At 53.9% G+C, this 18,003-nt stretch overlaps 1 protein-coding gene across 1 annotated transcript; it reads right to left on the reverse strand.

Moving 5' to 3' along the window:
- Positions 1-1,340: 1,340 nt before the first annotated feature.
- Positions 1,341-17,687, reverse strand: IGFBP5 (insulin like growth factor binding protein 5). The gene is made up of 4 exons (XM_040986488.1): positions 16,556-17,687; positions 7,320-7,549; positions 6,639-6,758; positions 1,341-5,813 (listed from the first exon to the last, which is right to left on the reverse strand). Exons 1-4 carry the CDS (start codon positions 16,887-16,889, stop codon positions 5,682-5,684), a joined length of 816 nt encoding a protein of 271 aa, XP_040842422.1. The 5' UTR covers positions 16,890-17,687; the 3' UTR covers positions 1,341-5,681.
- Between the last annotated feature and the right edge of the window lie 316 nt (positions 17,688-18,003).

Raw genomic sequence — 18,003 nt, forward strand, 5'->3', positions numbered from 1 at the left:
CATACTTATCTGTTGGTCAAGATTTTCTCTTCTTGGGCAAGGTCAAGGGCGTTTGCCAGGAGCAAGGGAAGGTGGTAGAGTGTACTGTAGACACACACAGGGTGATGACTTGATCGGGGGCCCTAGCAGGTTTCCGGGCAGGATTTGGGGGACCTTCAGCAGTCATAGTGGTGCTCTTTTGGGTTCCGTATTAGGGGAAGGGGGTGGGGATGGGAGGTGGAGGAGAGAGCTCTCCCAGGGCTGAGGGGCCTGCAGGGCACAGCAGGTGGAAGGCAAGAGTGGGGGAGAAGGTGAGCCAGAGAGGACGGATGCAGCAGGAACAGGTGGGCCCCTGAAACTCTCCTTCGCTGGTGAGAACGCCTGCTTTGCCGTTCTCTGGCCCCATGTCTCTCTTCCTGGGACTAGGACAGGAAATGGGATTTTAGTTCCGGAATCCTTTGGGGTGTGAGAGCTGAACATATGGCCTGAGCAGACGGAAGGGAAGGCCAGGAAGACTGAGCTGTGCAGCAGGCTGGGCTGCCATACACTGGGGTGGGAGAGGGCATAGCCAACGAGCCACAATGCCCCTAAGGTGCCCTGGATCAGTGGATGGGGGAGGCGGAGGGAAAGTCAAGGGGTGGAGTCATCAAGAGTCAGCCTTGGATCTCATGAACAGAGAGCTAGCAGAGGAGGAGGGAGAAGAAGGCAGAGAGGAGGAGGTGCCAGGCATGGAGGGACGTGGTGGCCATGAGGCCCCACCACTGAGAGCAGCCCCCAGGGAGGAAAAAGGTAGGGAAGGGTCCCAGCTCACACCTGCTCTGGCCAGTGAGGGGTGACAGCGTCAGCATGAGCTTGCCTTGGAGACGCTGGGACAAAGTCCTCTGGCATGACTGCCATCTGACAAGGCCTTCTCGTATGCCCTCCTTGGCCACCAGCTCAGAGCCTGTGTCTCTCTGCACCTCTTTGTCATCATTTACAGCTCCATCTTTACCTCCGTTGCCAGGTGCCAGCTACAGGTGGCCACGGGGCCGGAGCTGAGTGCTCAGGCCTCTGGAACCTACATGACCTCGGGTGGAGCTGATCCAATAAAGGGGATTCGGGAGTTGGCTTGTACTCCAAAACCAGCAAAAGTTGAGCACCTACTGTGCTTGGCACACCCTTGCTCGTCCAAGTCCCAGAGTGGTCCTTTGAGGTTGTTCACCCATGAGGGAGGGAGGCTTCGAGTCACTGGCGTGCAATGGGGTGCTTGTCTTCCAGAGGAAAGGAACAGGTCCCTACCTTCCTACACCTGGGTCCTCTCTGCTCTGGCCCTAGCGCTCTCCTACGTGCTAGGGGCTCGGAGGAAGCCGACGCAGGCTAACTGAATGCATAACTTTATTAAATAAATGCTTTGTCATGACAAAGATCAAGGAGTAACATAAATTATAAGTTGAATAAATAGCATACAGCAATCTTCACACTTTTTTTTTTTTAATAAAATGTGAGATCCTCTGGGTTGTTTGTCGTTTTGTGTTCTTTTTATTTCCTTAAGTACAAAACCCTAAACAGGAGCTGAGCTCTTCCACGTTCGCAAGATCTGCTTCCGCCTTTCGCTGTTCACAAACTGGTTTTGTTCGTCGGTTTATGGTTCCATCTTTTTCACCAGTAATGAATATGAGCATTTATTATTATTTTTTTTAATTGAGAATGAAAACGAGAGACCAGAGCCGTGGTATGCATGTATGTAACGCTACAGTAATATGTGATGCGGTTATTGCTGTCTTGAAGGAGAGAAATAAACAAAAAAAAACAAAAACCAAAAATACCAACTTGCAGGCAGCTCGGAATCTGAAGGAATCTTGTCTGTCAACTGTGCTATCCGTGTGGGCTACCGTGTGATGGTGCTGGTGGCAGATGGGGCTCAGGATGGTGATTGGAGGACCAGAGAAGAGCGGGGAGAATGACACAGGGTGCCTGGGGGCCCCCTCCCCTTCCGGCCCGCCCCACTTCCCCTTCCCCATCCAGAAGGCCTGAAGAAGCTGGAATCTGCTGATCTCTGCGGTACAGACTCCGTGAGAAAACGAAGAAAATGTGTTTAAAAAAAAAAAAAAACCGAAGTGAAAACCTGAAAGTCCAAGAAAAGAGTAAGGTGGAAAGAAAAAAAAACGGTGCAAACAGGTCTTTGCACCTTAGTGGTTTTTAAAAAAACAGACAGTACGACACTCAGATGGTTGGATGCTGAAACCCCTCCCTCTGTCCCCGATCTGCTCAAAACTCAGCCTCCTTCCTCTCTGAGACTGGCGGGAGGCTCCTCCTCAGCCCACTCCATCTGGAGATCCCACTCAGGGTTGGCATCCTCTGTCTTAATCCATGGATGGAGGTGCGGCGGGGCTGGGGGCATGTGGGGAAACAATCGGCCTACCTTGGGGAGGGGGCCTGGTGGGTGTGGCGGTAGCCATGGCAACCCTGTCGTGAGTCAGCTGGGAAGAGGGTGGTGCAGGGTCACCTTGCTCAGAGGAGGTGAACCTCTTGCGGTTACCATGAAGATCATGAGGCAGTGATAGGAGGATGCAGCTGGGGAGGACAGGTGACCCCTGCAGGGCCATCCCTGGGTCGCGACTGAGTGTCCCAGGCCTGTCCAACTAGGCCTGGCTGTCTGAGAAGCATCTGAGTCTCTCTCACCAGGTGCCCTTTGCCAAGCTCAAGTGATCAGGGCAGGCTGGGAGGAAGCGGGAAGCATTCCTGTCCAAGCTTCTCTCTGCTCCAGGTGGCACTGGGAAAGACAGAAACATATTGCGCACTGCTGGAGCGAGGCTTGGGTCAGAGGGTAAAGCGGCCCTCATTAGACCTGGGCGTCCCAGGCTATGGGGCCGGCTGACTTGGCCAGTGGCAGCCTGGAGCCCAGGAAGTCGTTACTCAGGACTTGCACCTGCTGGCACCACTCAAACCTGCATCCACTTTGCTCCAAGTGGTCAGCTTTCCCTAGATGATTCCCTGCCACGGGCTCCACACCCTGCATGCAGCCGCATCTCCCACTCATGAGCTTCATCCCACGTGTCCACCAAGGTCCAATTTCCTCTTGGGATGGCTGACTGTGCAGACACATCCCGCTTGAGCCAGGGAGACACACAGGTTTGTATTGGTAGGCATAAACTCCAGAACACCTGCGGCTGCCAGCAGGGAGCCAAGACAAGGGGCATTGGTTCAAGTCCAGCAAATGGCTGGGGATGAGGAGGGAGGAGAAGGAGGAGGCAGTTCCTGGCTCAGTCTTTTCTTAGGGGCAGTGGCACCCCAGTATCCACGGCTGCTTAAGATCCAAAAACAGAGTGGCAGGAGGAAGAATGGGGTTGGCAAAGTGCAAGAATACTGGCCTAAGACACAGAACTGGAGGGGTGGGGTTTTGGGGTGTAGCCGTGCAGAATAGCGGGGTTCACTGATGCAGGAGGTCAGGCAGTTTTCACGATGTTACTCCCATCAGGCCCTTTGTCTCAGCGAGACGGACCAGCTCTCCCGCCCCCTAGCCAGCCGTCCCGTCTAGGGGCATAGGAGACATCCATCAAGGGGCACAACTGTCTATACATTTTCCATGGTTTTGCTCCTTAGCAGTCCCTTTTCACTGCCTCGAGTTTCGTGTTGGCGGGTGGTCTCTTCTGGGTCATGCCATCAGGAGAGAAAGCTGTATCCACAGCAAGAAAGGGCCTCCTTTTCCATGTCCAAGCCCTCTTGGTGGGTGGGCTATGAGCCTTCCAGGTCAGTGACAAGACCACCCATGCATAGCAGATGAGACTGTCTTAGGTTGGAGGCCGGCAGTCTGAGGCATTTGCCTCTGGTTGTCCTGGGTCCTTGGTCCATCCTCTGCCTCTGGGAGGAAGCAGGGCTGGGCTGGAACAGATGAGGAGCAGGAAAAACTCTGGCCTCGGTGCTCACAGGGATCTGAAGATGGGCCATCTTTCACGTCTGCCAGTCCCGGCTGATCCTCGTTTCCGACTGGCCCCTGGAGTCTTGAACTCACCACCTTCATCTTCCCTGGACTTGTGGCTGGAAGTGAGCTCATTTCTATCTTACAACCTGCTCCACCATTCTCTCCCCTCCTAATTCTATAATCCCAGTAGTGGGTTTTGGCATTGGCAATTCCCTAGACAGTCTGTTGACTGCGCCCCCTTGTGTCACTTCCCTGTTCCTGCAGCCCCCTGTCTCCATGCTGTCTGGCCTGAAAGACCAGCTTGCCACTGCTCTGAATCTGCCTTCTGCCCCACCACCTGGTTCTCTGCCACCTCTCGCGTCAATCTATCTCCTGTTCTGCCAGCCTGAAGACCGAGCGAGGCTTTCCAAACACTCTCTCCTCAGGTAAGGAGAGAGCTGGAGTATGCCCCAGGGCCCCACTTAGACCTATATTGGGCTCAATTGGTCAGGTGTCCAGGTGTCCCAAGAGGACAGTCTCTTGAGGGTCTGAAGGCTAGAATGGGATGTGCCCAGCACCAAGGGGCTGCCTGGGTCCATCTGAAGTGAGAAATCATGCCACTCTCCAATACCAAGCCCCACCAAGACCTGGCTTGGCTGCCTCCGGAGAACCCTGGCTAGGGGAGGGCAAATGGAAAGGATGGGTTATTATACTTGGACTATATATGTTTTCTTGGTTTTCCTAGAACGAGGAAGCTTCTCAATGCTCCCAAAGGAACTACTTTGAAAAAATTAATGCAAAGAAAAAAAAAAGAAAGGAAAAAGAGATAGGAAATAGATTTACATGCCTATATATGACTATATGGAGCCTTGTAGATAATACAAGCCCACCGTCTTTCAGCCCGTCCTCCTCCACAGAGGGTGCTGCATGAGTTGAGAAATGAACGCATGAGGAGCTGAAGCCACAGCGTTCAGCAGGCCTTCCAGTCCCTCTGCAAGAACCAGTCTTTCCAATTCGGGTGGAAACTGACTTCTGTGCATCTGTGAAATGGGCACATGGATTTCATCTGTACGGATCTGCTCTGGGGAGACTTATCTGAGATCACTCAATGGGGAATTCATTTTCTCTTCAGAGGAGTGGAATGCTTTTGCATATGTTTGGGGGATACAGGGTATAGTAGGGCAGGAAGCACGGAGCTGGGTGGGGTGGGGTGGGGGCCGTCCACATTTACTGGCTGGAAAAGGAGACTGATCCAGCAGAGGCAACAACCCCCACAGTCTCTTCTTGTCTTCCTGTCCAATCTGAACTGGGAAAACTCCACCGAAGCCACACTTCAGGCCTTCATGCCTTTTGCCATTTGACCTCTCCCCATCCCCAGGCCAGGGCTGGGTGACGCAAAAGCCGCCCCAGCCCTGGTCCCGTGGCCTTCCTTTCTTTGTGCCCACCACGTCCCTGTCTTCCTTCTGGTCACTCGATCCCCTCTTCCGTTCTGTCCTACACCGAAGCTTTCCTCCCATCTCTTTCTCTGATTCTTTCTTTTGTCCTTCGCTACTCTTTCAGCTTGCCTCAGCAAGAAAGCCCTGCCCAAGTGGAGGTCTCTTTATAGCTTCTGGCATCTCCGCTGTTTTGCCCTTTCCAAAGTTGAGCCCTTACTGGAGATTCCGAGGCCCTTAGTTTCCTCGAATATATACATGTATGTGTGTACGTGTGTGTGTTTCCCTTAAATGAGATGAAATGAGTGGCGTCCAGGGGTGGAGGGAGGCGCTGGCTGGAGTGGGGGGCTAGGGGTGGGGGGGCGAGGGGAGGATGGGGATGGGTCGCATCACTCAGTGTTGCTGCTGTCGAAGGCGTGGCACTGGAAATCGCCGTCCACGTACTCCATGCCCGGCAGCTTCATGCCATACTTGTCCACGCACCAGCAGATGCCACGTTTGCGGCCACGGGAAGGCTTGCACTGGGGTGCAGAGTGACAGATGGTGAGGGCTGTACCCAAGGCTTAAGCTCCCACCCACTCTTGCCCTAGACCAATGCACCTCCAGAGAGGGCAGGTGTTCTGGTGTCCCCATCTCATGAGCGAGACCGGTATCAAGTTCTGCTCTCGACAGCCTGCCCAGGCTAGTTCCTAAGATCTCTTATTTTGTGTTGTTGGTATCCAGAGAGGGTTCTTCAATCTGGAATTCTGCAGGGATCTCTAAAAGTAGTGCAAGTGTTCTGATAATCATGATAATGGCAAGAATAATGAATAAGAACGGGCGCCATTATTAGCTGTGGTGTGACACCAGCAAGAATAACAACAGGAGGCAGCCTGTGTACCTGCTGGACAGCATCTGGCTGATGCTGCTCTAAGTGCTCAAGAGATGGGGCACTCGTTCCTGTCAATCATATGACGCAGGTACCACTCCACCCGTTGTATACCAGGGTCTTGAGGCAAAGAGACAACACATAACTGAGTTGAGGGGACACAGATAGGAAATGGCAGAGCCAAGATTTACCTACAGGTGGTTTGGCTCTTATCGTTGCCTTGCACTATGGTACTTTGGGTGTGGCAGCAGCAGCATCACCTGGGAACTTGTTAGACACGGGATATTCTCAGTAATCCATTCCGGACCTGGGGTCCCGCGGGTGACCCTGATGCTCTTACATATCTGGGGTCCCGCTGGATTAGGGGGAAGCACTAAGTCACTGGCAGTAGAAACGTTAGCCACTCCTGGAGGTGAAGGTTTCCCTGCAGGTGCTGATTTGGGAAACTTGCAGCGAGGGATGTGTGAGGATGACCCACCTGCTTTCTCTTGTAGAATCCTTTGCGGTCACAGTTGGGCAGGTACACGGCCCGGGGCACCATGCGTGGGCTGGCTTTGAGCTCCTGCAGTGAAGCCTCCATGTGCCTGCGGCAGGGACCCTGTGAAGACAGGAGGGATGAGTGACTTGCCACAACCCAGCTGTACTCTGCCCACACAGGCAGTCGGGGCCAGGGGGTTTCAGTGGGTGAGTCGCCACCCTTGGATCTTGTCAGCTACTCCCGGAAGTCTTCCCTCCCCTGTCCCATACCCCGGGAGTGTACAAGGACTGCCTGTGGCCAGGTACAGAACCAACCATGCTTCCCCGGTTGTCATCCAGGCCACCCACCCTCTGCATTCCATGCTGCTGGGTACTCAATCATTGGAGGTTGGGACGTTACTCAGGTCTGGATGCCCCAGGAAAGTTACCAGCCTTGAGGTGCCACACCTGGTGTGTAGTCGCTATGCTGGCGACCACTCTTCCTATACACTGCTACCTCTATTCCCACCTGCTCTGACAGATTCTGGAAAATTCTCCTCTGACTCCTCAATTGAACTTCCCGGCAGATGGTGGTAGGTCGTGAGCCAGATCTGGCCTGCATATTTCTGTTTCATGTGATGTCCCTGCACACATAGGGGAGGGTCACGGTGGGGGTGGCAGAGGATAAGGTCCCATGGCTCACCTGCTCGGATTCTTGTCTGGTCTCAGTGGCAGCATTGACCCGGGGGTGGGCAGTGTTATCGGCTCCGCCCACGATCTTGGACTGGGTCAGCTTCTTTCTGCGGTCCTTCTTCACAGCCTCGGCCTTCAGCTCGGAGATGCGGCTTTGCTTGGGCCGGAAGACTTTGGGGGCGTAGGTCTCCTCCGTCACCTCGGAGGTGGTGGGTTCCTCATGCTCATGGGAGTCTCTCTCTGTGGGGAGAAGAGACCGCGGGGGTCAGCCTCCTTCCGCAACCTCAAGGCTAAAGTGGATGGACAGACAGGTGAGAGTGAGCAGGGAGGCGTCACAGGGGAGGAGGGGACAACGGCAAGGGAAGTGGCTCCAATTTGCTGGCCTGGGATGGCTAAAAGGTAGGATTGAAAGGGGGAGGGGGGCTGTCCGGAAGAGCAGGCAGGGGGGTGGTGGGAGCCAGATGAGGCCAAGAGGCAACAGAGGGGTCACAGAGACCTTGCTCCCTCCCTGCGTGATGCAGGTCCCAGGAGGCTGGGACGTTTGTCTGAGAGAGGCCAACAGCTGTCTGGGCCTGGCACGAGGTTAAATATAGGAGCGCCTGGGTGACAGCCTATATTTAGCTGTGTGACCTTTAAAGAATTAGGACTTGGTTCACATATTTGTTGCTCTGTGAATTCTACACCGTGCCTCCTCTCCCTCACCTCCGATCCCATCCAGATGTCCACTCAGCTCTGGGTCTTCCTGTCCCTGGGAACTCAGAGTGGGGAAACTCAAGTAAAGTGGGTGTTGTCAGGATGCTCAGAGTGCGACAGGTGCTGGGGTAGGTGGGCTTAAGCTCGCGTGTCCCGACCGATCTATTTTCAAGCACCTTTCTTCTTCCCTGCCCCCAGCCAAGGAAGATGGTGCTTTGGGTGATTCCAGATAAATAGAAGGAGGCAAAGGGACATCCTAGTTTCTTTCCACTCTGCTGTTCCTGGGATTCCTGGCAACGGTGATAGCTGAATACTTTGGAATGGGGAACCATGGGGTGGGGTGGGGTTGGGAAGATTCTAGGTAGTAAGGAAGAGGAGAGTGTGCAAGGAGAGAAGAGCTATTTAGGAGGATACAGTTTTCAGTTCCCCGGGCAGGTTTGGAGCCTGTCCTGAGCTCTCAGCTCCCAAAAGTCCCAGCTGAGAGTTAGGGTGCACTTACAGACCCGGCCTAACCTGATATGTGGTGAAAAGCACCCATGCCATTTCTTGGCTCAGGATTTGCAAGGTTTCATGAGGTAAGACCTTGATCTGTGAAGACCATAGAGACCCTGAAACAAAGCTCATCTGTAGGCCCAATTGCTAGGCCAGGGCCTTGGCATCTGGGAACATAGGGCACATCCCAGGACTGCAGACACTACACTCAGCCTTTCTCGATGCCAGCAAGCAGGCAGGTGCCACCTAACCTCATGGGACCCATTTCTCAACTCATGGTATCCGAGTTTCAGAGACCCCAATCAGAGTCTTGTAGTCACCAGTGGAAAGCTGGAGCAGAGCCAGTGCAGAGCCACGACGGTGAAAGGGCTGGAAAGCAAGACAGGAGCTGGAAGGCTGGGATGGCTCGCACTCCTCAGCTGCCTGCCAGTCAAGTCAGAAACAGGCTTTCCACGTTGGAAGGATTTACATTTTAGGTCAAATCAAAATTCTGGAGTAGACCGGTCTACCTGACGTACTTTCATCAAGAGAGAATGAAGTGAAGCAGGGGCACTTTGACGCAGGACAAGCTGGTGGAACAGCAACAAAGCACAGGGCATCTCCGTGGCCGCTTTGACAAACAGGTCAGGATCTGCAGTGGCCAGTAGATGGCGAGAAAGACAGGCTCAATCTACACAAACAGCTGTGGGGCCTTTGGCTTCTCCCACAATCACACAAACATGCTCTCTTCCTTGTCCCAGCAAACACACAGAGTGTCTGGATGGAGGCCCAGCTGCTGTGGACCCTGAGGTGTCGGGGCAGGGGAGGTGCAGTAACATACTCAACACAGCTGTACAACGCACACAAAGCACCCATAGTCCACCATTTCTTCAAAGCTGCCCATGGCTTTCCACTTGGTTGGTGCTGTTCTCTTTCCGGGGTCAGGTGCTTTAGTGGCAGAGGCAGGGCGGAGTTCTTAAGAGGTATTTGGTCTCTACCTTGCTTCCTAGTTACAGCCATGGAAAGACAGAGGCGGAAAGATACAAGGCCTGAAATCCGACCTTCCACCCCAGGCTTTCTGGTTAGTCCCTCTGTGCCATCTTGACGCTATAATCCATCAGAAGAGAAAGCTAAATGGCTTGGGCTTAAGGCAATGGATGAGGTGGAGGTACACTGGGAAGGATGTAGAGCTTGGCAAGGCCCTGGATGAGGTCAGTACAGTCACACTGGAGCCTTGCGGCCTGACCACCCAACTGCAGCAGGATATAGGAAGGCAGCTGCAAAACATCACAGGAACAAGCTAGATGACCCAAGCTGCACTGGACTTCCCTTTGGCCTAGGGCCGTGCCAGCCAACGTGGCAGCCGCGAGTCAGTGTGGCTACTTCAATGAGTAAACGTGGACTGAAACACAACTTGGATCCCTCAGTTGCTCTAGCCACACCGTGCCATTCTCTGAGCCCCGTGTGGCCAGTGGCTACTGTGCTGGACAGTGTGGATATAGAACACTTTCATCATCATGGGCAGATGGGCAAGTTCTGCTGGGCAGAGCTGGCCTGAGGACACTAATCGGTGCTTGGGTAGGGACAGAAATAGAAAAACCTCTCCCTCCTTGCCTCACTTCTTGGCCAGCCGGCCTCCTGCTCTGTGCTACAACGCAAGGCATTTGGGGATGGCGGGGGGGAAGGGGAAAGGCTCAAGGAGTGCCTGTTCCCTGCATATACATGGATGCCATGGCTCAGTTTCCTCAAGTCGGGCTGCTTCCCTGCTGGGGTTTACCAGATGACTCCACACCATCCTATATACATGCTTTGTATAAAGGAAAAAATAAAGGTACAGGGTGGAAGAGGGGCTGTGACACCTTCATGGGTGCTGCATTGTCTCCCTCCATCACCTTCCCGCTAGCATCTGCCTGGACTCTGGGAACATCTCACTTCTGCTCTGTGCTTAGGCACAGGCATGCAAAGTGCATGCTCTGAGCTCTCTTACACAGCTGAATTATGGACCCAGAAAGAAACAACCTCTGGCCTGGAAAGAGGAAAAAGCACCCCAACTTCTACTTCTGTCATCACAAGGAAAGGTTGCGAGATGAGGACCTGAAAGGCGAGAGCGGAGAGGAATAGAGTAGGTGTGGAGAACACGGGGGGCTGAGCAAGGGCAGTCACGGCCCCTCCCCAGCCTCCCCAGAGCTGCACACCCACAGCACAGCTTGCCAAGGCAGGGAAGGAACCTCTCCGTCCTGACCAGAGAAGTAAGGGCACCCCATAGCACTTGAACTCAGGAAGCTTTCAGGATCTGCAGCTGGCACACCAGGGTTCAAATCTCAGCTCCTCTCGTGGGCGGATCTGTCAAGCTGTGCCACCCCTACCCTTCCCCTCTGTGTGACTGTGGCAGGTGGCAAACTGAAGATAGAAAGAAGGCCAGGGAAGCAACACTGCTTGCTATCTGTCCTTGAGGCCACATTTCTTGCTTCCCGAGAGGCAGCTGGCGATATATGTGCCCCTTGAGGACACACTGCCCTTCTGCCCACCCCCAGGAAGCGTTTCTCTACGAGGGGACATGCTCCTCCAGCAAGGTCTGTAGCTGCTCCCCAAATACAGCCCAGATGGCCACATTTCCACGCCTGACCCCTGCCGGTCCACTCAGAACCTGTCGCTCAGAAGTCTGACTGGCCAGAAGGGGGCAGCAGGGAGCAGGAGTGCTTCTCTTGTCCTTTGTCCTAAACAACCTAGGAGGAAGGGTTCTGCAGGGGGTCAAACAATGGAGTCAAGTTGTCCGCAGAGGCCCAGACTCTTCTCTGATGAGTGTGGTGCAGGGGCCAGCTTCACTCCCAAGTCCTGGGAGGCGGCAGTGGTGACTGAAATGCAGACCACATGGGAAATCTGGACTGGGTGTGTGGCTCTTGGCATGTATCGCTGTTGTGGGCATTTGGGAAAGTGACCGAGGAAGACCCCTACCTGCCCACCTTTCTCTTTCTCTTTTTAAATAAACGAACAAATTAATTAAATTAAAAAAAATTCTGGCACCCTATTTAGTTTAAAACTTCCCTAGGAGAAGCTGTCAGGTATGAATTGTTGGTAAGGGGGACTATTCTTTTTATTTTTTCTTTTTCTCAAATTTTAGAAAACATTAAATTTCTTTTAAAAATTGTGATTATTTAAAAAAAATTCATGGAAAATGTAGTTTGCAAAAAGGAGTTGGAAAGAAGTTGCATAGCTTTTCACAACGCATGTTATCTACAAATATGTATTTTTGGAAGACCCTACATATGCATAGAGTTCAACATTTCTTGGCACCCACATAAACTTACCTTTTAATTCTATTTTTCACAGACGCTTTGAAGTACCCTTGCAATGTATTGTGTATTTTATTCAAAAAAACGGTTAGGGTTTGGGATGCCCTGACCCCCAAGAAGTGGTAGAGGGATCGGATAAAAAGCTCATCTGATTCACCTTCGTTGTCATCCCAGGCAGAGCTGCAGCCTCCAGGGTGCCTTGAGGCCACTGAGCTCTCAGGACCAGCCTGGGCCCCCATCACTTCCAGCCTGAAAGAGCTGCTGCAGGCCCGCAGGGGGCGCTCTTGCTGCTCTCCCTACCAGCTTTTGGGTCCCCCTGGCTTATCTCTCTCCCTCTTTCCTCCAGATACCCTAATCCTCTGGTCACCTCCTCCTCCCCTTACTCCCACTACCCCATCCTCACCCCAGCCCATCTCAGAACTCACCACCCTGCACACCAGCCCCCCGTCAGGCCTGTGCTGTCAGATGCAGCTTGCTCTGCAAAAGCCAGGTCTCATCCTGGAGGAGGAAGACCTCTGAGAGTGAGGGTTAGGGAGGGCCAGGGAGGACTGCCCACCCCGTCCCCCATGTGGGAACTCCCTGCCTCCAAGCTACTCAGACCAGGCCTGTGAGAGGGCCCTCAGGAGTGGCAGGAAGGAGTGGGGAGAGCTGAGTTCGAGCCCTGCCCCTCAGCTTGGAGAAGTGACTTTCTACTCTGGTCCTTGTATTACCCGCCCCGAAATGAGGGCTTTGCCTCCAAGGCTGGCTCTGGGCCCCTCCTAGCTGTGACATTCTTTGGCCAAAATCCAGACAATTCCTGGAGAGATGCTAGCACTGGGCTGAACCCAGGGGCCAGGCAGGCAAGGCCACCTCTTCTATCACATGATTTCCAGACACTTTCCTGTATTCATATTTTAAAAAGAAGTCAGAGAACAGAAAAATGACCTTATAAAGGCGATCATGGAAAGATGGGGGCTTGTGATGAAAAAGGTGTAGTTTTCTTGACCTTAGGGCAAGAGAGGAGGAGTGTGTGCTGGCTTCCCCGTGTCCTTGCTGATTTATTTCTGCAAATCATTCTCAGCCTCCTTAAGTAGCATATTCAGATCACAATTTCAGCCTGGCTGGGAACTGTTACATTGAGAACACTTGCACAAGTACTCAAGTCAGAATAAGCAAGACTCCTCCCAGTTACCTCCTTGTGTTTCCCTTGGGCTCTGGGTGCCTTGTGGTTCACCGTGCTCATCCAGCTTCTGGGGGTAGCAGATCTGGGATGCGTTGGTCCCGTCTCTAAAACTGTGTTGTGCACACGTGAAATAATTTTAAAGTTACCCAGGCATCTCTTGCCAGGTCCAGAATCAAAATGTCAGAGCCATCTTACCTCCCCTGCACGCTAGCTCCTCCCCCTTCCGTCAAGGGACAGGGTGGGGCTTCTGCTGGGATGCCTGCTCCCATGCCCCTTGTTGCGACCCTCGCACTGACTCCTGGCTCCCAGGATCAGCTCAGCCCTCTCTCTGCAGCTGCAGGCCCACCTGCCTGCTCACTCCAGGCCTGGGCCCTAGAACACCCCTCACAGCTGCTCAGACTTAAAAACTCAAGCCCTCAGGGATTGCCTTAGAGTTAGGGGATGCTGACAAGGCATGGAGGAGAGCAGACAGCAGGGTCAAGAAGGGGAGAACAGACACTGTGGTTGGGTCCACTTGTTCTTCCAGTGTAAGCTGACGCAGCAGAAAGAAGGGAAAGAAAAGTTATTGTAGCAGCACCGGTCTTCTCAACTCCGTTAACTGTGGCGCAGCTAACCTCTTAAAAGATTGGTTTCAAAGGCGGGGCAGTTGAGTGGGAAAGGAATCTCCTTCCTCCGTTGTCCATGATGTTGTTCAACCTAGGCATACATTTGGCTTAGAAGCCTAAACTCTGGAACTTGACCTCAGCATGGCATTGGGTCCAGACCTGCAGCTGAATTCAGAGTGATGGAGGCGAAACTCCTCAAAGGAGCACTGACCAAGTTCATCTTGGAGGGAGTGCAGGCTTCCTGTTTTATTTCTTCCCCAGAGGAAAACGTTCTGTTCCTCTTCCTCTCAAACTTCTCAATGGCAGAATGCAAACCCAGAACCCACTGCTCTCTTGGGCTCAACAAATTCACCATCTCACCAGCCCCAGGGTGGGTAGTCTGCCTGGTGCCCATAAACCCACAAGCTGTTCCCCGTTTCCAACAACGTCCAGCATAGAGCCCAGGCCTTCCTTCTGTTGTTACAGCTCACCCTGGCTTATTGAGCTTCGTCTAATAAATAACTCGAGGCTCCCCCCCCCTCCAGCCTCCCTCTCCTCTTCACCCCCTCCTATCCCCAGTCACACAGAGTCTTGTTTCCAAATCTATCTCTGCGCCTGAACTGGCTAAAATAAAATGCGGGGTCAGGCCGCTGCTCCCAGCACCCTGCTAGAGGGCAGACTTTCCCTCCAGTCGCCCAGCAACACACCCAGCAACACATCAGGCCAAGCTGCCTGCTGTACTCCCTCCCTGGCCTCTGGCAGGAAGCCACCTCCCTCTGCAACTCTAGAAACGTGCTTTTGGGGGGTTACGTAATACAGACTAAGTGCACATACACTATATATTCTGTAATGTGTGCGATATAGTATATGCATGTTAGGGTAACCTACACATATCAATCTAATGCTGTGGAATCTGTACTTTAGCTATTTAATATGCCCTGTACCATCTGCACTGCTAGATTTTGGGTGGGAAAGGACAGGGAGTTGGAGAGCAGCAGCCTTGGCGAAAGGACCAAAGAGCATCTGTACATCTCCAACACTTTCCGCACTACCCCTTACGCCCGCCCCGCGCAGCCAGCCTGCAACTGCAGCCCGAGCAATGACCGCAATTACCGGGCGGACGCACACCACCTTCCACAGCAGCTAGGCGATGGGGCAAATAAAGGCAGGGCCAAGATGCGGCTGAACCATACCTTGCAATTTTTTTTTTCTTCCGATGTGACTGGGTTGTTTGCCAGAGCTCTGGCTTCCAAGTCAGGAAACCAATTCCTGCCTCCCCCATCCTCCTCAGCGCGGAGCCTTTCCAAGACCACATTCCTCAAGATGAAGGGGGTGGGACTGCCTTTAGAAAGTGGATCTTAATCAAAATAAACCTCAAACCGACCTCTGGTGAGTCCAGCAGCCACAGCCCCACCTTTATTTATTTATTTATTTGCAGCCTGCAAACGGAAGAGCGACTGCCTCTTGCGAAGCTGGGGGGTAGAGGTGGGGGTCTCCGCGTGCACCAGACAATACCTGCAGGGTTCTCGGCCTGGCAACGGAACCCAAGAAAGCTCTGTCGCCTACTGGCAAGCGCGGACTCTCTCCATTCCTATAAGGGGGCGGAGGGGGTGCGTATCTTGCTAAGGTCGTGCTGAGTGCTCATGAGCGATGGATAGGGAGACGGGTATTCTTCCAGCAAGCAAAAACAGCAAGAAACATACTTAGCCAGTTTCAACCAACCGCTTTTGATGTGGATAACCAATAGTCAGATCCACCTCTCAGAACCCGGACTTGTGTATGTAGGTTATTAAGCTTTTTTTTTTCTTTAAAAAAAATCAAGATTAGATATCTTTCCATAAAGAAACACGGTCTAAGGGGGAGAGCTGTTCTGATTGAACCAGTTGCGCTGTCATTTAAACTAGACGCCTGGCGCCGAGTCTTGAAGGCGGGACCTGCAGGGGCGGGGCAGCGGAGAGGCGGCCCCCCGGTGTGTGTGTCTTTTTCTGTCTCCGCCCCCTGCATTCTGTATTGTGCGTTTCCAAGGCCCCCGGAGGCAGCTTACGCCACACTCACTTGAGATCTGGTTTGAGGGGTGAGGGGTGGAGGGGTGGGAGCTGGCGCGGGGTGAGGGGGCTCGGCCTGGCGCGCAGACTGTGAAGTCGCAATCGCAGTTCCTTTTCGCCTCAGAGCTTCACGCCCACCTTAGGGACAATCCAATTTGGGGAGGTGGCAGAACGCACTGGACGTAGGCATGGAATACCAAACCCGTCTATCCACTCCTTCCCGCAACCACACACCCCACCCCAGAGCTCCTAATTTTTTTTTTTTTACCTTCCCTGAAAAGAAAAAAAAAATGATATTTTGCTAGTTAATATATTTTACCATCTACCATGATCAATCACATCAAGTTCAAACCAACGGGCGTGCACGTGGGAGGCGCCACGCTTTCCAAGGATGTGTGTGCTCGTTCATGTGTAGAGGTTGGGGGGGGGCTGGAATTGTCCGGGCGCTCTGGAGTGGGGGTGGGGTGAGGGCTGGGGCGGGGTATATGTGCTGGGAGGGACGAAGTTGGAATGAGCTCATAAGATGGGTTGCAGCTCTCGCTCTAGGTCCCATTTAAAGCAGAGATCCAGGTCCACTCCGCCCCCCGCCCCCGTCCCCAATCACAAGACCACCACCACCAAATGCCGGATTGAAAATGTAACATGCACCCTTTCTGACTGCAATTTAGTGTAAACTGGGGTTTAGACTAGAACTCGAGTGGGAACTCAGATGCAGTATTCATACACCAGGAGGCAGGTGGGGTTGGAGTCCCGTGAGACCGGGACAGGGGGCAAGAGACAGAGCGAGAATGGGGAGCGGCTCTCCAAGACCGCAGCTGAGAGCACTACCTGGATCCAGATTCTGATTTCCAGGTCCAAGAGCCCTCCTCCGCTACGGCCGCTCTGCAGCCCCCGGGCTCTAAGCCACTTGCTGCGCACAGCGCGCGGGCCCCGCGCGCCCCGAGTCCCCCCGCCCGCCGTGCGCCCGCGCGGCCGCTGGGCACCCTCAGTGCGCTCACCGATTTTGACTTGCTCGCGGTAGGTCTTCTCGTTGAGGCAAACGCCGCGGCCGTGCAGCAGAGCGTGCAGCGGCTTCTCCTCATCTTGCCGGGGGAGGCAGCGCAACCCCAGCGCGCAGCGCTCGGTGTAGACGCCGCACGACTGCCCCTCGGCCAGGGCGCAGGTCATGCAGCAGCCACAGCCTGGCTCCTTCACCAGCTCGCAGCCCAGGGGGCTGGGGGGGCACATGGAGAGAGCTTTCTCATCGCAGGGCTCACAGTGCACGAAGGAGCCCAGGCCCTGGGCCGGCCCCGCGCAGGCGGCCAGCAGCAGGAGGACTGCGGTGAGCACCATCTTCTCGCGCTTTACCTCGGGGCGGGGCAGGAGAGCGAGAGTGCAGGGGAGTTAAGGGGCCCGAGAGGGAGGGCTCCCGGAGATTTATTAATTCTTTTTGTCTCTGGCAGGTAAAAGCAGGTGTCCTTCCCCAGACACTCGCCAGATGCAGCGAGACGTGGGGAGAGTTGAGGTGGCTGTGAGGAAGTCTTAGTTGCAAAGATTAAAAGCCTGCAACAGGTTGGGGGCAAAAAAGAGCCGCGCCAGGTGCACTCAGAGTGGGCGGAGACTGGAAAAAGCCCGCAGCCAGAGCCGATCTGAACAGCAGAGGCTGTGTGGGAGAAAATCGCAAAATCGCTCCCCAAAGCAGCGTCCGCAGGAATGAGGTTGAAAGACTCTGCAGCAGGGGGCTGTAAAGGGTAAGGGGGAGAAAAACTGGGTTTGTCTTAAAAAAGTTTTTTTTTTTCTTTGCTTAAAAATCTAAAATGCACCCCCCACTCCTTTCTAACCTCCAGCGGCCCGAGGCGCGCGGCTACCGCGAACAGGTAAGAAAGATTGGCTGCAGCCTAGAGGTTGGGACAAAATGTTGAAATCAAGAAAACGAAGGAGGAAAAAAAAAAAAAAATCAGACGCTAGCACCTCTCTTCTCCCACTCAGTCACACCTCTCCGAAATTCGCAGGTTCTGCGTGAACTCCGGGGAAGGGTGCAAACGGAGGAAGGGGGTCATTAAAAGGAGGGAAAAAAGGGGGAAAAGAAAGGAAGAAGCCCACAGCGCTTTGCAGCTCCTTCCTAGTCTTCCCCCGACAGAAGTTTCCAAAGAGACTACGGGCTCCGGTGGAGCTGGCGCTTTTAAATAGCTGGCCCCTGGCCGCCAGCCAGTTGTAGCTGCAATTTGAGCTCCCAACACCCAACCCGGGAGGGGATGCCAAGGAGCTTTGCAGTGCAGACTCACACGGGGTGGGGGCGGGGAGAGGCCTTACACACACACACACACACACACACGCGCGCGCGCACACACACACACACACACACACACACACACCCCATCCACTCCCGGAGCCGTAACCTCCTCCCGGCGGAATGTCAGCGAGGGGCTTGGGGTTGGGGGGATCAGCTGGGGCTGGCGGAGGGCGC

The sequence above is a fragment of the Ochotona curzoniae genome, unplaced genomic scaffold (assembly GCF_017591425.1).
Source record: "Ochotona curzoniae isolate NIBS_2020 unplaced genomic scaffold, NIBS_Ocur_1.0 contig_4514, whole genome shotgun sequence".
Taxonomy (NCBI): Eukaryota; Metazoa; Chordata; class Mammalia; order Lagomorpha; family Ochotonidae; genus Ochotona; species Ochotona curzoniae.